General features: G+C 36.2%; 1 protein-coding gene across 4 annotated transcripts in view; it reads left to right on the top strand.

Annotated features, from left to right (window-relative positions):
- The window catches only part of PRKACB (protein kinase cAMP-activated catalytic subunit beta), a 73,337-nt gene extending 49,095 nt beyond the window's left edge, over positions 1-24,242 (top strand). For 2 of the 4 annotated variants that reach the window (XM_059822290.1, XM_009821961.2), the window contains exons 2-10: positions 5,045-5,106; positions 6,040-6,168; positions 9,906-10,004; positions 11,017-11,099; positions 11,638-11,764; positions 14,072-14,167; positions 15,421-15,543; positions 17,597-17,761; positions 21,957-24,242. In XM_059822290.1, coding sequence (XP_059678273.1) covers positions 5,045-5,106; positions 6,040-6,168; positions 9,906-10,004; positions 11,017-11,099; positions 11,638-11,764; positions 14,072-14,167; positions 15,421-15,543; positions 17,597-17,761; positions 21,957-22,082 — 1,010 coding nt within the window. In that variant the 3' untranslated portion in view covers positions 22,083-24,242. Of the gene's footprint in view, positions 1-80; positions 91-2,724; positions 2,767-5,040; positions 5,107-6,039; positions 6,169-9,905; positions 10,005-11,016; positions 11,100-11,637; positions 11,765-14,071; positions 14,168-15,420; positions 15,544-17,596; positions 17,762-21,956 lie in introns of those variants that run through there. The other 2 variants (XM_009821964.2, XM_009821962.2) reach the window with 2 other exon arrangements.
- Positions 24,243-27,504: the final 3,262 nt, after the last annotated feature.

The following is a 27,504-nucleotide window of genomic DNA, read 5'->3' as shown; positions in this document are numbered from 1 at the left end:
AGTTTTGGAACAGAAATTGAATTGTATTTTGATAAAGTGCATTTTAAATACCAAGCAGAGATTGGCATTTAGCACAACAGATGGGGGTTTGTAGTGGTGCCCAATGTTTAGTCTTAATCAGTTTAGTTCTTGCATTCTTGCCATGAATCCTATCCAAATACTGTCTTATTTTTTTTTCACCCCCCAAAAATTTCTGGCTTGCTGGCTCTTGTGGGAGCTGCGCTTGAGAATAACAAATACAGTGCATGTGGGAGGTGGGAGAAAGGCAAAGTAATTCATGGTAGCTCTTCAGGACTGCTCCATCTGTGACCCCTTTCTCTCTGCTGTCATTGCACCCCTGCAATTGAGAGGTCCTAAACCTTTTAATTTTTTTCAGGAGCTTTCCTCTGATCCACTCACTCTTAAACTGTGTTTTAGGCCAGAGTACTCTTTGTAGTGCTCATACACCATTTGTTAATAATTTTTGTATAAGCTTGCTAACTTTTCGTACAAAAGTTAATCGATAAAACAAACAAATATTGTGCATTGTGTAAATATACTGTTAGGTCAAATCTCCTGCTGTTCGGGGGTGGGTCCAGGGGGTTTTCTGGTTCTGTGTGTGGTAGGGGTTTTTCATTTGTTTGGAGGGGGTTTTGGGTGGGGTTTTTTTAATACCTCCTTGTATGCCACTATTACCTAGAAATCTCTGGATCTTGAGTTCCGCTTCCCTTAGAAATCTCCTCCAGCAGGCTTTCCTGCCTGTCGCCATGTTGCCTTGGTTCTGAGTAGAGCTCTCCGCAGGCCCAGCCTCATGCCACCTGTGATACGCAAGGGGATAGCTTATATTTTTTTCCAGCTGTGTGTGCACCTGTGGCATTTCTTCTGACCAGGGTTTGATCTGAAGCAGGCAGAAGTTATAAATCTGCTTGAAGTCTTTCAGTTGTGACTCCTCGGCCATTACCCCATTTCTTACTGCCTTTTTCTGAATCTCCCCAGATTTCCTACTACATGCTTTGGTGTTTGCATTGCCTAAAACTTGCTTCCTCTGCCAACGATTGCTCTTGCTGGTCACGAAGAGCTAGGTTTGTGCTGTGTGTTTGTGCTTACCTAGTCTCTGGACTACTTGTGCATCCTCTCCAGTTCCAGCTGGTGTCCTTACTGATGCGTCCAGTTGTTTTGATAACTGCTGTGGCCCTCATTGTGCCAGTGCTGTTACTCCTGATTTACTCTCTCCTTCCAGTACCTTCCTTTCTTGAGCAACAGCTTTTCTTCCTTTAGTTTCAGCCTCCTCCGCTCCAGCTTCTGCTGTACCAGTGAAACCAGTCTGAATAGGGTCTTTGCATACACTCCTTGCATCCTCATCTTCACTTCACTCAGCCATATATAAGCGATCCTTGCTCTTCGGTGCCTGCAGGAACATGTATCTCAAATTCTCTTTCCTGGGTTCTTTTTTTTGACAGTCTTTCTTACAAAATTAAATCATACTTGTATGGCGACCGTACAGGATTACCGTATGCATTCCAGTTTGCATACAGCAACTTCAGCTGTGCAGTTTAGACTTTTCAAGGTGTTTTATTGCTTTTGTTGGGTAATGGGACTGAAATTTGATTGTGAATGGTTTTTTTGGAGACTGCTTGCCATTTCTGGGCTATCCACCACATGCCATGCAATTCACACATGCTGTCTTTTGGAACAGAGTGCTAAGTAGTGGGAAGATCACTCGATTACAGGTTTTATTGTGATCCAGCATGTTGCGATGAAGATAGATACACTTTTGTAAGCAACAGTTCCTTGGATGTGTGTGTCTTGGAATAGATTAATTATTAAAGATGCCAACTTGATCTCCTGAAGTGTTGTAAGCTGTGCTTATTTCTGTGATGCATCATCTTTTTTTCATACTGAATTTAGCTGCCTTTGGTTTTTTCCTCTTTTCTTCGCTCAAACATTCTGTGATTTAGCATGAGTCATTCTGTCTGTGTGGGAAAGGGCTGGTTTATTACAGGGTCCATTCTTGAGTGGGGAGGGTAAAGGGTGGACTGTATTTGTGTTTTCTATGTGTTTGTTGTGGAAATGCATAAAACTTTTTTTTTTCTTCTCTTTCTTTCCTCTCTTCATCATCTCATCTGTGTGGGTGAATGTTCCTGCAAACCTTGGGGAACCTATAGAGACTTTTGGTATGCTCATTCCTTCATTAGTGCCCAAAGTCACAGATGCCAGGAGCAGTTTAAAGACTAGAAAAGCAAACAAGAGTCACATTGTTACAATGTAAAGTGGCTAAAAATGTGCACTTGAGGAAAACATCTAAGTCGTCATCTAATAAACCTATTTATTTACATCATCACAGTAATATCAAAGGCCACTACTATCCAGTTGGCATAAATTTTGATTCTGCGCTTGAAAAGTAGAAATGAAATGTGTTCTCCTGTAGCAAGAACTAATGTTTTGTGATGGAGATACAATTTTCAAAGGTTCCTATCGTGTTTCAAATTCTAAGTCCTATTTTCAGAAGTGACTGACATATGCACTTAAGTTGCCTAAATTCTGTTTGAAAGCACCTGCTGAATGGTATTATGGTGTAGGAGCCCAGGTGACCTCTGAAAATGAGAACCAGACACAATTTGACCCACTTTTTTACATTAGAAAATGTAATTCTAATAAAACACACCACAGAACATGAAATAATTTTTAAAAGATAGTGATTTTAAGATAAATGAGTGCCATTAGGTAGCTTTATTTTGCAAATATATGTTCAATGCTGCTTTCCAAGAAAAGAGAGCAAAAGTAAAATAGAATAAGGCAGAAGTTTTGTCGAAGGAGAGCTTGTGGCTTATTGATAGTCTAGAAATGAGAGATTTTTCTCATGCTTCCACAATTTGAATATTTCCAACTGGATCACGTTTTTTTCATAGACAGCATTCTTTATTCCATAAGTAGATCAGAGACAAAGATGACTGCACGTAAATGTCATTGTATAGTTATGAATACCGCATAACTATATTTCAGTGCAAAATATGTGAAAACTTAAAACATATATTTATATGAATAATGGAGATAGCATGAGGGATATTTAAGACATGTACTCTAATAACATGAAAAAAATGAGACCAATGATTTCGTGTTTTGGTTGTGCTATATAGTGTTAAAGTTGATGTTCATTTCTAAGCTACAGCCACTTAAGTTTGAAGGCTCAGCTTTCTGGTAATCTTAATGATCATCTTAGGTTTTTTCTTGTCATTAAGAGAAAATAATGTTCGTGCTACTTTGACATAAATTGATGTTTAAGTACCTTTATCAGTAGTCATCACTTTATCAAGTCATCTCTGTTCTCCTACTGGAAGAAGGATCATCAGGCATGAATTTGGACGTTGTTAGCTTCCCTTTTTTGTGCTGAGAAATTTTTGTGCCACAGGAAATCCTGTCCTTTTCTCAAATTAGGATCATTACAAGTCATTACATGAGTAACCCCACTAATTTAAAAGCAATGGAAATATTTTCCCCACACAGGGTAAATATGTCAAACGTTTTACTGATCACCCATGAAAATAGTTTTAACTTTCAGTGAGTTTTAATGCCAATTTAAAATAGTTCCTTTGATCTGAACTATGTTTTTCTTACTCCACTTAACCATAAGTTTAGGGTAATAAATATGTTCCTCCTCTGATATTGCTTGTTTCTCTTAAAATAAAACTACTGACTGGATATGTTGCTTTAAACACTTTTCTAACCTTGAGGTCTGCCAGAAGTTCTGACAATTTTTCTGAAATTTCCGTTATATTGATGCTGCTCCATCAGAGCCAGTCACAGTGGGAGCCATAAACCTCCCTTGAGTATTTTGTGATAGTTGAGTCCCATAGCGCACTTGGGGGGGGGGGGGGGGGGAGGAAAACAAAAAAAATTCATGACCAGTCTTTTCCAGGGCTGCCATTGGTTTTACTGGTGCTCTAACTGTACTGGTAATAGAAGAGTGATAAGAGATTTTTTGAAAAGTTCTCTGTGTAAACACAAGTATTCTCTGAAAAGAAAAGTACAAAAAAGTTCTGGTTCATTGGATGATTGTTTACAACCCCTTATAAACCTATTTTTTTATGACCATCAGAAGGTAAAATACAGTTGCTAAATATGTTTCTAGATATTGACCAGAATAATCTTGGCACATTGCTGACTATTTTTAGAAATTGCTTGTGGCAGAACATTGCAGTACAGAAAACCCAATGTTATTAACATTATATTGTGTGGAATTATTCAGAGAACACAAAAACAGTATGATCTTTTCTTCTTGATTCTGTCACTCTTTCAGAACCACAGCAATGTCTGAAACACCTCCCATTTATGACTGTGCATTAAGTAGTCTGCATTGATCTGGCTGATAATTGATATTCAAAAAATAGAACAGCTGAAAGATGATCTGAACAAAATATGCTGGTGCACATTTTAAACAGTCATCCAGAATTTTGCTATTATACATTCCTTCAGTTTCAATGGATAATCAATATTAAAAATATATATTCTCTGACTGTGGGCATGCCTAATGTGAAGTGTCGTCGTAGCCTTGTGCTTTGTCTTTGCTTGCAGTAATGCTGTCCATTTGGTACTTGAGCTTGCAAACAGCCTTTAAATAAAGGTGATGAGGGGGAAAAAGCAATGAGATTTGACATTACGCTCAATCAGCTGAAAGAAAATTTGACAAAAATAGATAAAATTCTGTCTTTGTGGAATGGCTATTTATAAATGTCAGGTGTTTGTGTTTTTTTCCCAGCTGAATTAAGAACATCTTGCATCACCTTAAAGCCTGCTTGCGCATACAGTATTTTCAGTTATTAGAGCTGGTGTAGTTAAGTAATTTGAGTAGAATGGTGTAGTTACTCCAGAAAGCTTAGAGATCACCTGGAGATACTGTTCTAGAGGCATTGGTACTTGCTTTTGTACATGGTGAAAAATAGCATAGTATGAGTTGAAGAGAGAAGTTGATAATGAAGTTTACATATTTTGTTAACAAAGCATCTCCATTGCATCCATGATGAATTACCTTAATAAAAATGTACTTTTTGTGTGTGTGTGTTTTCAGTGAAAGAGTTCCTAGCCAAAGCCAAAGAAGACTTTTTAAGAAAATGGGAAAGTCCCCCTCAGGTATCAGTCATTTAAGCATTCAATAATTTTCTGTATTGTATTTTTTAAATAATGTTATCAGTCTGTAATGAGCAGAGCAGAAAACAGAAATAAGTTTAATGCAATTTTTAAAGAAGTTTCCATTTTTAATGTTAGTTTTGTTGTTGAAGTTCATCAGCAAAGACTCTTGGGTCTTCTCCAGGTCTGAGCTGATGAAATGCTCATACTGAACAACAGCTTTCTCTTACTGAGAGTGATGTTCACCATCAACATGACAAGACTCAAAATCTATTGGCATGTTTTAGCTGGCTTTTTATAACAGTAAGCGTTGGCACATCTGTTAATAATTTTCCCCATGGTATTAAGGGGAATTAAAGGTATTAAGTCTACTGCATAGGGCTTGGAGGCAGGTTAAGGAGACTGTTAGAGAGAAATCTTTTAAAAGTTGAACTTGGGGGGTTGGTGTTTTGGGGGAGGGTCTTTATTGTTTTTAAAGCAGCATTTGAAATGTGATGGTAATGAATATCTGAGAAAATTTACTCAGTGATACGCTCTCCAGACAACTCTGAGGTAGAACTGTCTCTAGAGCTTAGGGGTTTTTGCGTGTTCTGATATTCTTGTTTGTGAAGCATGAGGGGGTTATTTATCTGCATGTTTAAATCCATGATCTGTTTACTGCTAAATGTTTCTTACTAAGCATGTGTCATCTGTATGGACAAATTCTAGAAATGGATACAATTCAGTTAAGTCTTTTTCTGTTTTAATGAGTGCAATGTAAAATTTTTTTATTAAAATTTGGCAGGCAAGAAATTGTAACAGTGTAGTTGGCTATAGTTGTCTTTGATAAATGCAATTTTGCTCAATTTTCTTTCATAATTGAAATCAATTCACACAGTTAAAATTGGTTTGGGGTATTAAGTTGTAAATAATGTTGTTATGTCCTTGTACATGTAGAATACTGCTGGCCTAGATGATTTTGAGAGGCAAAAAACCCTTGGAACAGGATCATTTGGGAGAGTTATGATGGTGAAACATAAATCCACAGAACAGTATTATGCTATGAAGATACTGGACAAACAGAAGGTTGGTGTCATTTATAGTGGTGTTTGCAGTACAGAAGAGTTTGATGTAGACAAAGATCTGTTAACTGTGGCTAAACTTTGTTGCACTTACTGTGCTTTTGCTTATTGCACTTGAATACTGGTGATACTTTAAACACTTGATTTTCTTTTTTAGCCAGCCGATTCAGTTGTTGGGATTGTGTAGAATTATTACAATGGCCAGTAACATTAATGGCAGGCTAAAGAGGCTCTAAATAGTGTTCAAGGCATTAATAAAATGTTACAGTTAAGTTCTTTGCTTAGCTTTTGTAAGGTGGCCTATATATTCTTTGCAAAAGCAAAATGTAGTGCTGTAGTTTAAATAAATAAATACGCTTTTGCAGAGTAGCTCAAAATTATGGAAGACACTTTGGATCAGAAATTCTCAAAATTTTCATTTGTGAACCATAATTTAACAAATTGTTTTCATGAATAATTTTTTTTCCACTCTTGATCCCATGAGGTATTACTTTTTGTATGAATAATTATGTAATAGTCCTGTTGCATCTATAGTAGCTGCATAGATAGAACAGTAGTCTCTCTCTCAGAACAGCTGTCACACAATAGACATCTTCTGTGTCAAACTCAAGTGCTGTAGCCTGAATCTGTATTGTTATTCCAGCCTGATTTTTTTTAACAGCTTATTACTCTCAGATTAAGCGGTGTCATTTGATAAAGGTTAAATTTTAAATAAAATAGAATTCCAGAACGCTAAGAAGTATTTTTAAGAAATGTATCGATACAGTTAGTTTGTAATGGTTTTGACAAGTTTTTCGGAAGTACATTGTTTAGATTAGTAGATTCTAAGGTCCTCAATATAAGAGCTTTTCTTACTTTGTAAGGCACTATACATAACTTTGCTGCTGTGTAACAAAAATCATATTAAGAAAATATTAATCTGGCAAGTAGAATTTAATAATCAGCAACTGACAAAATGAAAGTCAGCATTGCCTCAATGTGGACTCTTGCACTTAAGCATTATTACATTCCTAAGTAATTGTATATAATGGAACTATGGCAGTGACATAATCAAACCGTTTTCCCCAAGTTGGCAGTTCCAGTATTCTTTACATGTGATTTGGGGTCCTGGACCTTGAATAATGTGTCATTTAATTAAAGACTGCATTACAATGGTCAGACAAGAAGAAACTGCAGTAAACTTACCTTTTAGTGTCAATTCTGGCATTATTTTGTTACTTGGAAAAGCTCAATTTTTTGCAACTTCAGTATTCTCCTATAACAATGGTTTCTAACTTTTATTTTTAAAAAAATCCAATTAAATTAAAAAGACTTTCCAACATAGTACAACTGAAAGACAGCTCAGACCATTTCCACCCGTGTGGAAATTTACCTCATCATTACCTTGGTATGGCTGACGGCATCCTGAGGGGAGCATTGCTGTAACACGAAGTGTGATGAGCATCCCACTACTGCACAGAGAGCCTATCGTCAAATTTCAGATTTTCAACTGTTTTTTCTTTGAACCCTTTTTCATGAATGGCTGAATCCTTGTCACTGGAGCAATTTAGGAAATTACATCTTACTTCAGAAAGCTGCCATAAAAATAGTCTGAGAATTTTTTTTTTTTTTTAAAGTTAATTAAATTCATTGCTGCCTCTCAGTCTAAAATCAAATGGAAAGCTTTAGCTGTAAAATTTTTTGGTAAAAGCAAAAATTCACATTTTTAACGATTGCAGTGGACTTGCAGTAAAAGCTTCACAGGATTAAAGATGTTTGCATCCAGGTATCAGTCTTTTATTAGAAAATTAGATGATTTGGCTATAATGAGAAGTCTGAAGTGTTCCTTTATGAATTACATGCTTTTTCAACTCAAGTTAGCATATACAATTATATATTTATGTACTCTATTAGAAATATATTAGTGTTATATTAGTAACTTCTATTAATTGATCAAAAAATAGGAGATGGTTTAGGGAGAACACATTTCTGTCACTTTGTATATTAAAGAAAACATACAGATGTTTGAAATTAGACAATGTGCAGGCTGCCTATAATTTTTCATTTGCATTTTACTTTAAAGAAGAGAAAGCATATTGTATGTCCCTTTGTCATCCAATCTTATGCTTGGTTTATCAGGATATGAAAAAAAAATATGCATGATGTTGATGTAGCCAGTAGGTTTTTTTTGTGTAGGGTTGTTATTCCATTATTTGTCTGCCTTGATTTAGGAAGGCTGTAACATAACATTGCTTGGCTAGTTTCATTACGTAATAGTTTTTTGAAAGAAAATATTGTTAATAAAAGCTCAGACACAAACAAGCTGTTGGAGAATCTGCCGTTGCCAGATATCATTTGATCTACAGGAAGCTGTCACTGGACATGCCCTGAGCCTGAGCTTAAATGTGAGCAAAGCTGTGTTATCGGAGGCTCCAGTTTGATATTATGAAGTGTTAAACACCAGCTTCAGCCTGTGGTATTGCTGCCATCACCCTCCAGTATCTAACCAGCAGAAGATGCCGGAAGGGTGGTAAAGTCTTGTCTAGCATTGCAGCTGAACGCTTCACGATATCAAACTAAAACCTTAGCTTGCTTGCTTTGATGGCCAAGATAATTCCAGTACCATAGTTTTTTAGGGATGGAGGGGGACACTTCCCACAAATGAGCTGATTTGAGCAAAATTTTTATTTGGGCCCCAATGGTCTGTAATTCAAGAGATTTAATATTTTTAACTCACTATTCCTTTCATATGACATTTATTTCAAAACAGTAGTGGTTTTTTTATAGGTACTACCTTTTGCATCTAAAAGTTAAATTTAAACACAGTTTCAGTCAGGGTTGCAATATCTTGCTTATCTGTTATTTTATAGCAGTTAAATTTGATTTCCAAACATAAAAACAGACTTGTTTTGATCAGTCTTCTACATTTCCTCCTTGTTTCCTATGGGGGGAAAGAAAAAAGTAACTTTACTTGGAAATCATCCCATTGTCAAAATGAGATATAGATAAATTGTGCAATAGGGATTAAGTAAATTGGAAAGAATCGATAATGCAATGTTGGGGTTTAACACAAGGAAACCAGTTGTTAATTACTGAGAGCAATTATCAGAAATCTGCCACTTGCTGCCTTGTTAGCAGCTTAACATTATAATGGATTCCAAGAAGGTAGCATTTAATTTTTTTAATATTTTTGCTAAGCGGTTTGCTAAGCAGAAATGCAAAACTCATTGAAAGGTCTGGCAGGAGTAACTATTGTTTATAAGAATGGAAATTTTGAATTTGTATTCTCCTTAGTCTTTTCCTCACTAATGTGTGAGCTATGCAAAATAAGTCAGTTTACTCCTGTTCACACGTAACAAAATTCATCGTTAAATGTGTCTGACACAATTTTCTGCCTTTCTTAGCAAAGGGTCCAAAGATCAAATGGATTTTATTGAACTGTCAGCTCACTGCAGAAGTATCTCCATTACAAACGCAAGCAATTCTTAAGAAATCCTTAAAGAGTTGTTTTCCTTACTGATTCCTATACTCAGCATGTAGTAAGAAACACTGTAGTGTTATATGCAAACCACATTGCATGACTTAAAATGTCATCAGACTTTTTAATCCTTTCTTGGCACTGTTATTGTACTAGTAATCCATAAGGTTTTTCATTATCTGTAAAGTTACAAGCTTGCTTTCAACTACTTGTTTCACATTGAAAATGTTATCAACGACTGCAAAACGTCATACTTAAACTGAAGATTGTTTTTTCTCTCCTAGGTCGTCAAACTGAAGCAAATAGAACACACACTGAATGAGAAGAGAATATTACAAGCGGTGAACTTCCCTTTCCTTGTAAAACTGGAGTATTCTTTTAAGGTAATCATTATTTTGAAAGTAGTTGTTTGGGTTTCTGGGAATTGTGTGGTCAAACTTTAGATATTAAAACATTTAACTTTTACAGTGCAATAGTGTAAGTATTTTTGTTTTCAAAGATGCTTCACTTGGCACTGTTGCCAGGTCTTGAGCAGGAGTTCCTGCACTTGTGTGCATGCTTGCACACACACTCCAGTTCACCAGGTGATGATTGAAAGGATATCTCCAAATAAATAAATACAGATTAAATTAAATTAAACTCTTAGAGATTTCCCTTGTTTTGGAGGGAACCTGGCTTTTGTACAGCAGGGAGCTTTTAGGCATTAGTCTGTCTTTGAGAGAAACCAAAGGATGTATTTCTGTAACAATATATAGAATGGTAAATTTGTAATTGTTCCACAGATTTTTTTTGCTTGAGATTTATACCTGAGGCAGGTCTTAATGACAATCTTAACCATGAAGGACGGAACTTTGAGGTTAGCTTCTAATTTCATGACAGTATGTGCTAGTCAGTCTGTAAAAAAATTGAGTATTTTCCAAATTTATAGTGATATGTGTCCTCTATATAATTCCTTTTTTTTTTCTTTTTAAATACCATTTAAAATGAACAAACATGTTTTACCTTCATCTTTACAGTTTTGAGGTTTGGGGCTTGGGCTGTGGGAGACGAGAATACCGCAGGCTGTCAATCCTGAACTTTTAAGAGGAAAAGGTCTTGTCTTGCAGTAGGCATCTTATCCTCTCTTCCTTCAGGTCACTTACACACCATTCTGTGTCAGGAACTCACTAATTATTCAAATTTACTTTAAAATAGGTTTCTTGAGATATATAGTGTTTCTTTTATCCCGTGTTTCTGCACTTTTTTAAGAATTTCTAACTGTTGCTTTATATTTGTTAAGGTCATTGGATGGCTACAATTTTTCATTTTCATTCTTTAATAAAATATACTGGAGAGAAATTACAGAGAATATAGCATGCCTAATGTGTATTTGTGTGTGTTTACTTGCTTCCTTAGGACAATTCTAATTTATACATGGTAATGGAGTATGTTCCTGGTGGTGAAATGTTTTCACATCTAAGAAGAATCGGAAGGTTCAGGTAAGAGTATTAATGACATTATTCCTTTAAAAAGGCTTATGTTGCTAATTTGGGAAGAGGGTTTTATGATACTTGTTAGTATTGAATAAAAAATTCCGAAGGGGTAAGTGCATTTAATTTACCCCTCTTTCAGGGGACTTGAACTAGTCAGGCAATGAAAAACTTGTAATTATTTCTTATTTTTCAGTTAGTTAATGCAGGCATTCATGATCTATGCACGATAGAATCTTGGAATTCCTATGCATATTGTCACCGAAATTGATGATAGTTTCTAAAAGTAAAATTTAAAGTCTAAGCTCAATATTGTGGGATACGTTCATCTTGATTTGCATGTGTATTTTAGCTGCAAGACTTAAGTTAAATTTAGGGAATGAGTGTATCAATTCTGAAGTGTTTGCTATTTGCTTTTATTTTTCTTGTTACACAGTAAAAGAACCAGTTAAAAGATACTTAATTTGTCTATCCCTGGCAGTTACATGGTTGTTTCAGTATCTTAGCATAGCATTGGGGTACTTAATACTCTTTTAATTCTTCACAGTGAACCACATGCACGGTTTTATGCAGCTCAGATAGTGCTAACATTTGAGTACCTCCATTCATTAGACCTCATCTACAGAGATCTAAAGCCTGAAAATCTTTTAATTGATCAGCAAGGATACATCCAGGTATGATATTCTTCATATATTTAGGGAGTGAAGTCTTGTCTTCCAGTGTAGGGTTAGGTAATTCTAGCAAATGTGTTTAGAATAAATGGTCTGAAGCTGGTTGGCATCTTGGCATGAATTCAGGGAGCATTAAAATGCCCTACTGCTTAGTGATGGTTAAAACCATTGGATTGTACTTCCTCTGACTAAAATTAAGTATGCACAATGAAGCTGTCTGCAGTTGAGTGAGTTGTCAGGGTTTCCCTTGGGGTCTGCAGTGAGAAGTGGGTGATTGCATGGCTCTATTCATCTGACCTATTTTATACGTCTGTCCTAGAGCAAGACAAAAGGTGCCCTAAAATGTCTGGTTCTCTGCATTGTCTATATAAATAGTTTAGGATAACCAGCTTAGATGTCAACACCAACACTGTAGTACTTAATTTCAGTCAGATGAATCCCACCTTTGGAGAGTCCTAACCTTCTCAGCACATCTGGAGTAAGAGCTGAGTTGAGATCAGATCAGAATTGCAGTGCTGCAAATGATGACTTTGATTTTACAACAGCCTCTCACGGCACCTCCTCATCTTCCTTTTAGCTCTTATGTTTTTGATCTAAATGGCAAATGGTGTACAGCAACAAGCACTCTGCAATGCTTTGCAGTCCTTAAACTATAGAAGCTCTTCTTTCCTCATTGTGTCACCTTTTGCCATAGCAGAATCTAACAGGAAAATACATAACAAAAATATTTGAGAGAAGTGGAAAGGTTTCATATCTTACGTTGTTTACAACTGTAAAATAATTTTGCATGGAGAATAAAATAACACAGTAGGGAGAAGAGAAATACAAGTTCTATCAGTGTGGTTGGGGAGCACCATTAATGTAAAGCTATGAACGGCTTACTCCAGAATTGGCGGCTCTCTATTTGTCACAGTATGTTTTTGTGATGGTGGGCAAACTGCAAACGATAATGGGTCCAGCAGTCACTCTTCCCATGTGAAGTTGGTTCACTTCTGCTTCTGAACAGAGAGGGTGATTTGTGTTCATATGTTGATACTGCAGCTCCAACTAAATTTTGATTAGAAACTCTGTTCATTTTTGTTTTGAATTTTAAAGCCATTACCATTTGTCCCATCTCCACAGTGTATTCTTCTTACATAGGCTGACGTGCATTCACAAACACAGAAATGATTCTTTGCTGACTGAAGCAGGTCTGTCTAGTCAGCATGTCACCCTCTCCATTCAGTTCCAGCTGTGATTGCTGTTGTTTCTACCAAAAATGAAGCAAAAGCTGCCTTGATAGTTTGGAGTTTGGCTTGTTTAATTGTCACACTAGTGTATCAGAAACATCAGCACAGGTTATTGTATAATTAGCAATGGTTATCATAGTGGTACAGTATGTTTTCTCAGGGAATGGGTTGGAAATGATACCAAGAAGGAGAAGGCAAAAGAAAAAAAAATAAAAAAGCAAAAGAAATGGATGCCCAAACAAGCATAGACTTGATAGCTTGAAACTGATCCCAGAATTTCACATGTAACTCCCTGGCTTCCATATGTATTCCACAATACAGTCCAGAAAAAAAATCACAGAGAGGATGATATCGCATACAGAGTTCTGAAAACTTACTGCAGAAAACATGACAAGTGGAATGAAGAATTCTTAATGGCCAAGAACTTGCCATTTGTGAACACAGTTACTGCTACATTTCCTCCCTAGTCCTCAAATATAAACAAGCTTGACTCTGGTAGTGCTTTCAAAGATACTCAGAATCAGAAGTTAATGGAAGACCTCTTTTATGTTGTCTTATTCCCACACTAATTTTACATACAACCTTTATACACTTACGCAATAAAATTCTAAATTTACAAGACTGGTGGATATCTTGACCCGTTTTGATTCATTTATTTGCTAACTAAAGGAAAAGATAAATATCTTGTTCATATTCACGTTCTTTAAACCTTCAGCAGTATAAACAGTCTGATGTGAAAAGTATAAGAAAAATGATTAATGTAATTGCAGTACATGTGGAAGATTAGTAAGCCATAGTTCCCGCTGATTTTTTAAGATTATAAATAGAAGCTTGTGTCAGGGGGAAAAATATGTATTTTATGTTATTTATTAATTTTATCATGAGAAACCTTCTATCTGTCTGAATTAGAAGTATCGGAAGGACTGGCTGCTAAAGGTAGATCTGGCTATATGGTACTATGTGATTTGAGAAGCAAATTTTTCCTCTGTATAAAATAGCTCTCCCAAATATTTCAAAGTACTTAATTTTAAATTTCTTTGTAGAAATGCACTTACAGTCATTTCCCTTCTTCTGATGACAGGTCACGGACTTCGGCTTTGCAAAAAGAGTAAAAGGAAGAACTTGGACGTTATGTGGGACTCCAGAATACCTGGCACCTGAAATAATTCTCAGCAAGGTAATTTGTCTAGTTATTCAGCCATGCATTTGGTGCAGTTAAAACTTATCACCCAATTATTAAACTCTGAGGGATAAAAAATTGCTGATACTTCCAAAAATCAAATTTTGACTAGTCAACTCTTTATGAATTACACAAAGTGCAATCATTACAGTGTAAATACGTTTTTAGTATGCTGAAACTTACTCCAAAGGAGGGAGTTTCATATAACGGTACAGAACTTTATACATACGCTTGCCATGTAACTTGTGAGGGGAAAAAGGGATTTAAAGAATCTATAATTAGGTTATTTAACTAGCATCCTTATCAGAACAGCAGATCTGAGTGATTACATTCTGAAGTTTTAACAGACTAGAACAGGAGCTCCAGAGGTAACAAGAACTGCATATGGGATGAATCGGTAGTCATTAAATAACTAGTTGCAGAGTGTTTCAGGTTTAAGGCGCTTTACATGAAATCAAACATGACAAACCACTGGTTTTACACATAAAGTACATGCAGTCTAAGCTTCCTGTTGATCAGTTTGTGTCTAGTACTTGCACTACGTGTTTGAACGTAGAAGAAATATTATTTATCATATAGCTGTTCAACTGTAGCCCTTCATCCTTTGCAAACGAAAAATATCCTTATAGTTTATGAAACTGCTTATGATATAAAATTGATGGGGTTGGTGGGGTTTTCTGTCTTTTTTAGTGTTAAATAGGATTTACTAATGATTTTATGTTTAGGCTTTAAAGATCAGATCATAAATGACTATAACAGCTAATTAACTAAACTTTTAAGCTCTTGTAGCTAGTTTACTAAATATGAAAATGAATGTTTTGAAATGCGGATAATCAAAAAGATGATGGTATACAATATAGGAAGTGTTGTTATATGTAATGAAATTTCCCTACGCTTTGAAAGAAGTTTTAATTATTCTGTAACAAGATTATTTTTATTTTAAATAACTAAATAAATAAATTGTGCCCATTTCTGTCACTTAAGGAGTCTTGTCACATCACTGTAAAGACTGAAACAGGAATGCATGCAAAATGTTTCACTTTCATCACTGTTTCACTGTCATCACTGTATTAAGTTTTAAGTACATTGCTGTTGGAATCTTTGAGCTTTAGTTTGGTGTGAGGTATGTTGTAAGTTCCATATTAAACAAGCAATAATGAATTTGCTTTCTTTGTATTCCATAAATATAGATTGGAAATCTTAAACTATGTTAGAAATGTGCAAACAGTGGTATTTCTCATTTTATCCAGGGTTACAACAAGGCAGTGGATTGGTGGGCATTAGGAGTGTTAATCTATGAAATGGCAGCTGGATATCCCCCATTCTTTGCAGATCAGCCCATTCAAATTTATGAGAAGATTGTGTCTGGCAAGGTGAGTGAAGGCTCTGTGTATTTCTTTGCAGAATCTGGTTTTTGTGTGGAGTAGATGCAGAATTTACTGGCTACTGGACAGTGAGCAATTTGGAAAGAATATGGGAAGAGTTTGTAATGCACGCTTCTCCAGTACAGACATTGTTACAGTAATATTAAAAATCAAAGTTCTAAAAATCTGTTTCCTGCCTTGAAATTTAAAATGCCAGTTATTAAATTTACAGACGGTGTGGTATTATATCCTTTTAGGCTTGGATAAAAATGATCCAACAACTATTAATAACTATTCAGGTGTATGCTTAATTTGCCTAGCTATTTTCTTTTCTAGAAATATTTTTGCAGCTTTTGAAAAGAGAATTTTTCCATATTTCATAGTAGGTTTCTTTACTCCTGCAGTCCTGTAGTTCAAGACATGTCATTGTTATATAAAATTTTATAAAAGTATTTCCAACTTTTCCCTTTTATTTTTCATGAATGTCTATTAGTGTGTCAGATAATGTTGAAAATGTGATCATTCTGTTGTTTCTCCTGCCAGCTAGTGTTGTCTCTCCATGTTTCTTCGTGCTCACTTGATTTGTTATGGTTCTTCTCTTCCTTGTCCTTACATAAACACATGCTGTGCTGCACCTTACGTACTTCTGTAATTCTTACCAAGGGAAGTGCCTCAGTGTAGGCCCTGTGGTACACTGCAGTGAGACTGATTCCTGTCTAGGACCTTATTTAAATCAAAAAGGTGGTTGCTTTTTGAAAGCCTGTAATACTGTTACCCTTCAGCTGTCTCCATGAATTCATTTACAAAGATATGTTTTTAAAGAAATATTTATCTTCTAAACTAAAAAAACTTGGGCATTTTTTGCAGTTGCATCTAATTTGCTTGGCATTTGTACTGTTGGTCATCTACCTTTTTTTTACTGAGTCCATGGATGGGTAGTTGCAGAAACAGCACTGGACTTATAACATTCAGTTCTCAGCTAGCAATATGTTTCCTTTATAACCTTAAGTCTTTCATTTAATCTACCTCATGCACTTAGTTCTCTACTTAAAAAAAAATGGAGTTAATATTTCCTTATTTCTCAGCTGTCTAGGTACTACATTCATTAAAACCTGTGAATTTCTCATATACTGCAATAGAGCCATATTGACAGGTAAACTGAAGCAGTGTCCTTAATTATCAGACCTCTTGATTTTGCAACATGTTTTTATGTTAAATAATTCCATGTTCTGCATTTACATCATAACTGATCAGCTGAATATAGGGAGTGTCAAAAGCTGAGACTATGGGCATGAGAAATAGAACAGGCAGAAAGTTGTTTTCCCCTTTCTTCTCTCTTCCATCTCACATGGTGTCAGTAGATCTTTTGCTAGTAAAACTCTATGTAATTATATCCCATAAATCACCCTCAAATATTTCTTAGTCAGGTTTGAATTAATTGTATTGGCAAGTCACTTGTGTGTTATCTCCAAATAGTGCTGTGTTATTTACATAAGACTTTTGATGTTGGTGTATTTAGTGATCAGAAATGGATTACAGTACAGCATAAATTTCTGGATTGAATTTTCATGTGTGATTGCTAAATGTTCAGTTATTTCAGAGCATATCTGTATATTTATATGCTGTATATATGCTCTACTATACTGTATCTCCTGCATGCATGTCTGTGTATATATAATATAATCTAAAAATTTATTCCTAAAAAATAGTTGAGAAATGCCTTGAGATGATGATGTGTTGGTGAGACACCAAGTTAAATTTAGCTTTTTGAATCATTATTACATTAAATTAATATTTTTCCTCAACTGAATCAGGTCTAGAAGCTTCCAGTTCAAAAAATGGTAGATGCACAAGATTAGTGCTATTGATAAAGACTCTGTGAAACAGAAATACATGTGCAACAATAATCATCTCTCTTTTCATGCATTCCTACTTGATTTGTCTTTAGAGGAAGAATAGAAAATGGCCCCAATGTTTCCTTTTGTGTGAACTTTGTTTTGCTTCGCAGGAGGAAGAATCAAATTTGTATATTGTTTTTAATGTTGTGGATGTATATTTTTAGGTAAGGTTCCCATCACACTTCAGTTCAGACCTGAAGGATCTTCTAAGAAATTTACTCCAGGTAGATTTGACCAAACGATATGGAAATCTCAAGAATGGTGTAAATGACATAAAGAATCACAAGTGGTTTGCAACTACAGATTGGATTGCCATTTATCAGAGAAAGGTAAGACCCTTCCTGATCAAAACTATTACAGGTGTTTAAGGGGTTGAAGTAAAATTTCTAATTATTTTGCTTATTTTTGCTTTCCTAAATCTGTCACTTTTAATTAAATTAAGAAAAGGTGAAAGTAGTTTTATCTTTAATACTCTGAAGGGTTTATATTGATTGAATTATGTTTGTTTCTTGTTGGTATTTTATCCTGGACCTCTGTGTACATTCATGTTCTCTTAACACTTGTTGTGCTTTAGTCTATTTCTGGAAAATCTCAGAATGAGCCATCTCCTGCCTCTCTCGCTTTTTATTTAACCCCTGCTCTAGTGGTATCTGTAAATACTCCTCCACAGGTGAGAGGAATCTGTTTTCCTTTCCAGCTAGTTCTTAACAGTTAGACTGTGCTTCAGTGTGGAGGAGCTGTAGCCAAAGCTAGAACTTTTCTTTTTCTGCTAAAGAAGTATGCTCCCTCCTTCTCGCTCTTGCTTTATCTGTGATTGGGACAGGATCAGATGTAGAGAGTGTCTACTCAGTCGTCAGTGTCTACTGAGGAGTTTTTGCCTTCTGACACTACACTTGAATTGACTGCAGTTCCATAAGTTGCAGTAATGGAGAGAGCCCTGCTGAATGCTGTTTTCTGGCATTTTTTAGAATGGTTTCTAGCCCTACCTGACCAACATGACTTGCAATGTGGTTTTTAGAAAGTCCATGCTCAGTTTGCACTATGAACTTCAGACTTGCATAAGAATGAAAGCAACAGAGAGATTTGAGAATATTTTCAGAGCATGAGCATCCACTAACGTACGGATTTGAGAGGAGCATGTTAGCGGCTGCCAGGATGAATAAAGCAGAGCTGGGAGAGGAAACTGGGTAAAGTGATGAGGATAATAACAATTCAGTCTAGGTCTGTCTTCCAGTAGCTCCAAAGCTCCCTCTCCTCTTCAAGGTGGAGTCAAAGTTAAATATCTGTAGATTAGTGAGTTACTAGAAACAGATTCCTAAGAAATTATTTGTTCTCTTAAGTGCAACCTCTGAATTCTTGGTTTTTCAAGAGACAACAATAAAATACTAAAATAACTTCATTGGTGTTGTCCCAGAAGACTCAGGTGGAGAAATAATTTTGTGTCTAGATATTGGTGAAAAGGTTAGAGTCAGGAGATAACATTTCAAGGAATTGGTTTACACTGTTGAAATGCTAACAGTCTTGATTATAGAGGCATGAACTTGCTGCTGTAACAGCGGTGTTTTAAAGGCCAAACTTAAATACTAACAATAGTTTCTAAAAAGAAACTGGTTGTTTGGCTACACAAACCAACAATACAGTTGCTGTAGTATTCACTAATGTATTAATTACTGGAAGACAGGGTACAATTTACACATCTTGTATTCTTTCTATTAAGTATAGATGTTTTAAGAAAAGATTCCCCCTTACAGAATTGTAATTATCTGCTCTTTGCTTTCTTACTGCCTGTTTACAAGGCAGTTTTATATGCACTGAGTTTCATTCCCCAGTATGCCGTCTGGGGACACCCAGGCCCCATAATATTAAAACGATATTTTAATAGTGTGCTAAATATTCTTAGCATTGCTAGTGCACTGCTGTAGAGAATTACTTTCACAGAAACAAATACTTAAAAACGTGAACTAGTAGTACAGTCAGAATAGTTATTACTGGTTTTAAAGGATTGTGAAAACTGATGCTGAATAAGTTTGAAGCTTCTAATTATAAGGAATAAATACTGTAATACTAAGGGTCTGAAACAACAGCATGGATTGTAATATCATTTAAGCAGTCATAGAAATACAGCAATAAACTCTGGGTTTATACCAGCTTTTCACAGTGGCTGTTACCACAGCATGTATTTTCCTGAATAAACGTAGTGGTCCTTGGCAGCTAGTGTAATGTGAATAATTTGTTATGCTACAGTCATAAATGAACCAGTCAATTACTTAATATTTCAGATAAGATCAAGTCTTGTTTTCTTTGTGTGTTTGTGTAGCTGTTTATTAAAATGCTGCCTGATAATATGGTTGTACTTAGGGCCAAACAGATATTTCTACTATATAAACCAGTGTTATCTCCTACAATCTCCTTTTAGCACTTTCCTTAGTGAAGATAATAGGAAAAAGTCTAAGACATCTCATTTGAACATATTCTAAAATTCCAGCAGTAAATAAGATACTTCTTGTGCTCTGAGCTTTGTTGTAAGGAGGTAATTGAAAATCAATTTGAGAAGACAGAGACAGAATTCAGGTAATGGCAAATGTGTGGCTTTGAAGGCTAGGTACGTACACAGACTGTGTATTCTCTCAGGATAAATCACCTAAACAAGTATATTGTTTTAGGAACAAAAGGATACACACATGACAATTGTAGCACAGTCTATAAATGCAGAAAGTTAGCGTTATTTCTTGGGGGTGTATAGTGTTATCACCCAAAGTCAGCAGAGTTTAATTTGTATTGGTCTGTGCTGTACCTCTTTAGTTTACTGGTTTACACACACACACATCCTGCCATCAGTAATCTACCTGGGCACTGAGCAGTTTCATGGTTGCACAGTGTGATACGATCCCCTGCCTCAGCTGGAGCCTTGCCGGCCCCTCTTATCTGTCTTCCCACCATGCTGCCTCTAGCACATAGACTCCTTGGTACATCCCAGGGAGAGATACTTCTCTGATTACTTTGCATTTCCAGGTTTAAATTTGCATCACGTCAATAATTTTGATATAATTTTGTTTGCTATAAAGGTGGATAAATCAGGCATCTGTCAAATGAAAAAGAGGAATGCTGTACTGATAATCATACCTCGAACTCCAGTTTGTCTTAGACCTGTTTCAGTAGCGTATGAACGTAGGACCTTCTCCCTGGTCTTCCATTCTCTCTGGTCCCTTCCTTACCATCCATTCTTCATCATTGCCTCCCATCAAACCCAAACCCTGCTTATTCCTTCTTTCAGCATGCAGCTGATTCTAAAATTTAGGTTATTTTAAAAAGTAATTAAGTTTAATTTTGAACTTTATGAGGTGTGATAGACTAGGAGGATTAAGATTTGAATTAAAATTAGCTGAGTGAAGGTGGAATTCAGTAGTCTGTTCCCTAAAATAGCATTTCAGGGTCTACAAGTTGGGAACAACTCCTTCTTTATTTTTTTTCTTTATTTTTTTCCCCTGACTGGCTAGGGACAGCATAAGTTGTTAGCCAGTAAAAATGCAGGTATGTCCCCTGTGCAGACCTCTATCTTCGTTTAAGGTCACCTTTAGTTTAACTTCCAAGATGAGTAGAGGCTGAAGTGCACTAATTGGGATAGAAAGATTGAGACTGTTAAGTTGTAGCCAGACCCAAGGATTTTATTTTTAAGGTCAACTTCAAAAAGCTGCAGGTTCCCTCAACTTTAAGAAGCAGCAGTGAAGAGGGTCCTGGAAAACAACTGGTTCCAATACCTGAGTTTCAATGGCTTACTACGATACAGTTGAAGTGAGATGCACTGAATCTCAAGGCTAATGATAAGAGGATATGCAGGCGGTCTATACCAGAAGGGGTTTTCCACCAGTGATTAGAGTTGCACTGGCTTTCTGTATAATCTTTTGGTGAGCCCTTCAAGTCACTGCTTGTCTCTCAGTTGTAGCCTAGTTTTGAGAAGGCTTTCACTTCTCACTTACACTTAGGTCCTAGGAGAAACTTTTTAGGAGATGCAGAACAGATCGTTTTAAACTTGTATTAGGTTAGTTTTTATTTGGAAACAGAGGATTGTTGGTAAGTAGGAGGAGAGGTGTTCTAAACAGCCCTGAGATTTTTGAGTAGTGTTGATGGCAATCAGTCTACTTCTCTGCTTCTGCCATGAACGTGTGTGACTGTTACATGCAGCCCTCGCCGCACTGGGAGCTGCACAATGCAGCTAGTGAGCTGGGAGCAGGGTCTTTTCTGCAAGAAGAGAGGTAAACTTCTTTTTGAAGCGGAAGTAATTTTTTATTGCTGTTTGTCTGTGAGATATGAGTCTGTTTCAACTTACATTCATACATCTAGGCCTGCACCTTCTTAGGCTGGTTTTATTTATGAGCCACGACTTTAAGCTGGTTCACTGCCTGATTTCTTGGCAGGATTTGAGGAGTAATGGGAATATTGTTGTGCTCATTATCATATAAATCTAAATGTATTAGGCCGATAACATTTCATGTGCTATTCCCTCCCCCCCCCCCCCAAATACAGGTAGAAGCTCCATTCATACCAAAGTGCAGAGGCCCTGGAGATACCAGCAACTTTGATGACTATGAAGAAGAAGATATTCGTGCGTCTCTAACAGAAAAATGTGCAAAAGAATTTGCTGATTTTTAGTAGGAGTAAGAGGACAAGATGACATCAGGGCTCACATTGGGATCTTTGCACTCTGTTAACAGATGAGGTGGAGCTGAGACCATCATATGTCAAAACAGTTACCTAGTTACTTCATTCCACAAAGCTGACTGAGGTCTTTATTGCCATCTTCCATGTGTGCAGTTTGCACCAACCCTTCTAACTAGGCACAATTAAGCAAGCACTGTTTGTGCAGTAACACAGAATAATAGACCACTTTCCTACTTAACTTTGGTTTCTGTCGTTCTTTGTTTCTGTGTATTGTTCATTTTCCCCCTTTAAAATGAAGTAGTTTTTTACCCAAGAATGCTCCATTTTATTTTGAATAATGTATTATTTGTGTGAGTGAAATGGAAGGTGTTGCGGCTAGTGTGATTTAGACTGAAGTGAAAGATAAATGTTGCTTCTAGTCTGTGCCAGCTAATAATTCTTGTCTGTCTTGTGTCTGATGCTACAATTTATAATAATTTTTTAGTAGCTCAGACTAAACCTAGCCAACATTTTTAGCATTTTTGAAGGTAGTATTTATCGCCATATAAATGTCTGCTAAATTAACTTAAAAACATTTCTTCCTGGAGGCTGACCAAAATTCAGTAGAATCAATTGGATGGCTTAAGTAGGGGACAGTAGCTAGACCCCGTGCCTTGGTTTTCTACATCCCCGCAGTTTTCGTCACTGCCTCCTCCTTTTGTATTTCCCACCTAGGCAGTAGGTAAATTGCCATAACCAGACTGTACCATGGAAAGCTTACAGTCTCGTGAGAGGGAGTAATTCTACCTGGTCTGGATTTTGGACCATATTTAACCAAGTCAACTTATACCAGCATTTCAGTTGGCAGGTATGAAATAGCTTTTTTTAAGAACATGAAACCTAAACTCTTAAAGGAAGTTTTGGTCAGTATTGTAGAGAATACAATTCATTTTGATTCACATTTTCTTTCTTTTTTTTTTTTAATTAAAAAAAAAGCCAATGTTTGGGCTCCCAAAGTATTCCTGTTTTGAGCCTTTTTTGGTTAAAAAAGGCATCCATTAAAATAAAAACCACCACACCACAAAAAGCAAAATGCGCTCTGCCATTAGCTATGAAAAATAAATGGTTTAGCAAATGCAAAATAATGTTCTAGATGCATCGCTGGATGAACACGGTTATTTTTTGTTAGCTGTTAAGAGGTTATTGCCAAGTTTTTATTCTGGTATACTATATTAGTAAACTGAGGATGGAGTACTGCTACAATCATTTTCTTTTTAATTACAGCACTTCATTCACGAAGAAAAGAGACAAAGTTTAAAAACTGCAACAGCTGGGTTTATTTTAGTTGCGTTGTGTCTTCATTTCTAACCTACTTTCTTTCAATCGAACAGAATGTATGGTCACACAGATAGAAGTATTTGGGCTTAATTATGTTTTGTATACTCTCACCAACTGACTTAAAAGATATTGCTACCATGTGCTAGCTTTGGGCACTTTTACACATTTATTTCAATGTTAATAATCAGTGGCTCAGCACTTTTTTGGGGGTTGCTTTTAAACTTATTCATAGTAGTTTTATTTGTACACTTGATTCTGGCTGTCTCGGTGACCAGTCTTAAAACAGCACATCTAAACAGTTTAAACTAGACTCATATTTTATGATAAATTTACATGCATACAAGGATGAATTGTTTTTAAAAAAATGAGCTATATTGATACATAGCCATTGTGTTTGAATGTCAGTGTAAATAAACCACTGGCATTCCTTCCTTTTAATCTGTATGACACTCCTTTAAGAAAAGCCTTTGTAGGCATTTTACAAAAGAGTATGAAACATACCATCCAACATTCTGTATGTTTAGGTTGTTGAGCATTTTTGCACAACGTTATTAGGAGGCTGACACTGAATGCAGTCTTTGTCCACCCATATTTACATATGTGCAAGAAAAGTATAAGATACTTTGCTGTAGCAAATTTTATGTAACAAAGATATATCGTCACATTAATAAATTTAAAGAAATCCTTTGTATGAAAATGTTAAAATCTTTTGTATTTCATTTAGACCAAGGACATGCTGCTGTATGCTAGCTGTATGCGATAAATTCTACAGTAACTTTGTTGTCGTTTATGAACTTTAAAAGATTTTAATAAATGTTGGAGATCACAATTTGATTCTGTTATGATTTTAATTTTTAATCATTACATTTATAATTCTAGTAAGGTTCAGAGATTTTCCTGTTTTGTAAAATACTGTAATCATTCATCTTGCGTGTACAATAAGACAAAAGTCTAGGAAATTGGTTCTGACAAGTCTGTCTGATATCCAGATTAAATTCTACGTGGGCATAAGTGGAAAAGTCATCTAAATGCCATGATATTATGCTATTTTTTAATTTTATGAAAATCCTGTCAGAAAGTAAAATACTTTTCCAATATGGCATAATAGACTTCAGTATGGAAATGAGATTCTATTTTGGAAAAGGAGGGGAAGTGTGCAATTTCCAAGGCATTAGTGAGTACATTTGACAATGTGAGTATTATACAACCCTCTCGTTTAAACACAGTCATAAAATATAACTACAGAATATTATGTTACCTGTATTTAATTTGAAAAATCCTTTTCACAATATGGAAAAATTGTATATCTATGACAGTAGAAGCTTGTTAATTTTACACATTTGAGGAATTAAGTGTTGAACTATATGGTATATTTTAATTGTACTCTAGTTGTATGTAACTTTCATTTCCAACATAAAGGATTGTATCTCATTAAGTAAATGGCTTTTTTATTATCTTGTCAGTTGCATTAAAACCCTTATTTTTAAATCCTTTAAAGTATTTTACTAATTTTTGCAAATAATTAGATGTTTTTAAGTGCTGCAATAGTGTGCAATATAGTAAACATTTATATACAGAAGTGCAAATTAAATTATGTACAACACTTGTGCTGCTTCTTTGTGAATCAGAATGCTGTATGATGAGAGTCGTTGCATCTCCTCGCACACTGCAAACAGGGTTTGGAAACATGAGGAAAACGTTATGAAACATACTGCACATATTAGTTGGGACCCATTAAGCTTTACACTAACTAGGGTGTTTGGAGAAGATGGTGTTGAAAGTTAAAGGCACTATGAGAAGTCAGTGAGATGGACTTCTCAGACAATCACAGGCAAGCATGGTGATCGTTAGCTGCAATATTGTTTGTCTTCATATTTTCACATTCAGACTCGATGCTTTTTATTAAAGATAATTGCCTGTTTTTAAACTGTCTGCAGATCCCGCTGTACAAACTTTGTGCTGTGTCTCATTGTGCTGTGAAACAACTGATAGAAGTAAAGACTGTTCGTGGTCTTGGCATTGTCTGTCTTGAGGCTTTTTCTGCAAGTGTTTTTCGGAGAGGCTCTGGTACCTGCTCTCTGTAACGCAGCTCCTCCTCTTCCTGCTTTCTGAGTGGAGCTTCAGCCTCTTTGCTTCTTCTGCCGTACACCTGCTGACTGTGGTTTTGTGTTCTTCTTGGTTTCATAGTACAAATGCTATATTACGTTTTAAAGACCTTTGTACTTCTACAGCTGAGTTGAGAAACTGCAAAAAGATTGTCTTCTGCTGTTTGCATGGGAGCTGTAGTAAAAGCATGTCGAGCAGCAGATTTGAAGGTGTCATTCAAATCTGTTGTTCTTCCAACTTGCCATGTGTAAGGAGGACTTATCCCAGATAAGAATTTGAGAACCATTCCATAAGAAACTGGTAAAAAGATGATTCCACTCTCCAGCTGGGGTGTGTAGAGCTCATCTAGATGTGTTTGACAAAAAAAAAAAAAAAAAAGTTGTGTGACCACCATAGTTTAGCAAGTGTGGGTCTTGCATGCATTTTAAAAATGTTTTTAATTGACAGCTTGAGGAATCACTGATTTGAAGCCTCTGACAGAAGCAATAAAATATGAGCATCTAATGTCAGGCTGAGCAGTGATCACTTCCAGTAAAAGGGTTAGAGCTCCACAAGGATGTTTAAATGTCTTACAGATAGTAAATACTTGTCATCTTACATAGGAATTATGTAAAGTGTTAGGGGTTTTTTAGAAGGATAAGATGGGTATCTCAGGGCAAGATAGGATTTCAGATAGGATCTCAAGATAGCTTCCCTTCCTAACCTTTGAATTTCATGATGAATAAAATTTTGAATTAAATCTGAGGTCTAGTCACAATTTGACCTTCTGTTGTTGTTTCTGAGGTTTTGGGGTTTATTTTATATTACAAAAAGGGATGCCTGCCCGAAGGAAACTTGCATATATTGAAAATGTAGTTTATTCTTACAATTCACTACTACAAAAAGTTCCTACCTCCATGAGATAACAGCAGTTTGATGTTTCCATGAAATCACTGGGATGAGTTCCAAATAGGCTCTTTCAAAGCTAGTAAAATTTCCTTCAGAATCCTTACAGTCTGCTTGTCCTGTGCCCTCCCTCAGAGGGTCAAATACAAATGTCTTTGCAAAAATGTATTTCTAAAAATTGTGTTTATGTGGCTCTTTGCTTTAAATTTTAAAAGCAATGTATTTGTGGTGTTTATTTGCATTAGCTCATGGCCAGTGATGTGTGTAAGAAAGACCCAGTGACAAACTTGCACATTCCTTATTCGTGCTCAGTTTACAAGATTTAGATTTTGATAGAATCATAGGATGGTTTGGGTTGGAAGGGACCTTGATCATCTAGTTCCAACCCCCCTGCCAGGGGCAGGGACACCTTCCACTATACCAGGTTACTCAAAGCCCCGTCCAACCTGGCCTTGAACACTTCCAGGAAGGGGGGTATTCCACAACTTCTCTGGGCAACCTGTCCCAGTGCCTCACCACCCTCAGAGTGAAGAATTTCTTCCTTATCTCTAAATAGATTACACAGTAGCAATCTAGTATCTAATTGCAAATTCTGCTCTTTGTGTTGAGAAGCAGCCTGTCTGAGAATGTCGCGTCTTTGCTGATGACAAGATAGAGAAAACACTTTGCCCAATGAGTGGACATGGTTGCAGCACGAAAGCTCTTTAGGATGAAAAGGTTGTTCTAGTTGGAAGGATTTAGAGGACAGAGGTCAGGGATCTGTTCCCATACATACGCAACCACAGTAACAGATGTTTTCCTTTGCTGGGAGGCAGAGGTCAGAGAATTTGTCCCTTGCCTTGGCTTCCAAGTTGCTCTGGAGGATTGGAAAGGACACGGCTGTAGGTATACTGACACAAATGGAACAAGGTCTCAGCAGCCTGGCATGCAGCGCCATACATTCTGAGTGTGTCCAGTAAGTTACAGGAAGAAATACTGGTGATTAGGGCAATAAAGAGAAAACTGGACTGCTGGACAGGCTTGATGAACTTCTGCAATTCTTCAACCAACAAGGTAATTTGATTAAATTAAAAAAAAAAAAAAACCCACAAACACCCACACTTCA

This window comes from Gavia stellata, chromosome 10 (genome assembly GCF_030936135.1).
Source record: "Gavia stellata isolate bGavSte3 chromosome 10, bGavSte3.hap2, whole genome shotgun sequence".
NCBI classification, from domain to species: Eukaryota; Metazoa; Chordata; class Aves; order Gaviiformes; family Gaviidae; genus Gavia; species Gavia stellata.
Note: the sequence above shows the minus strand (reverse complement) of the source record. Positions and strands in the feature narration are given on the sequence as shown.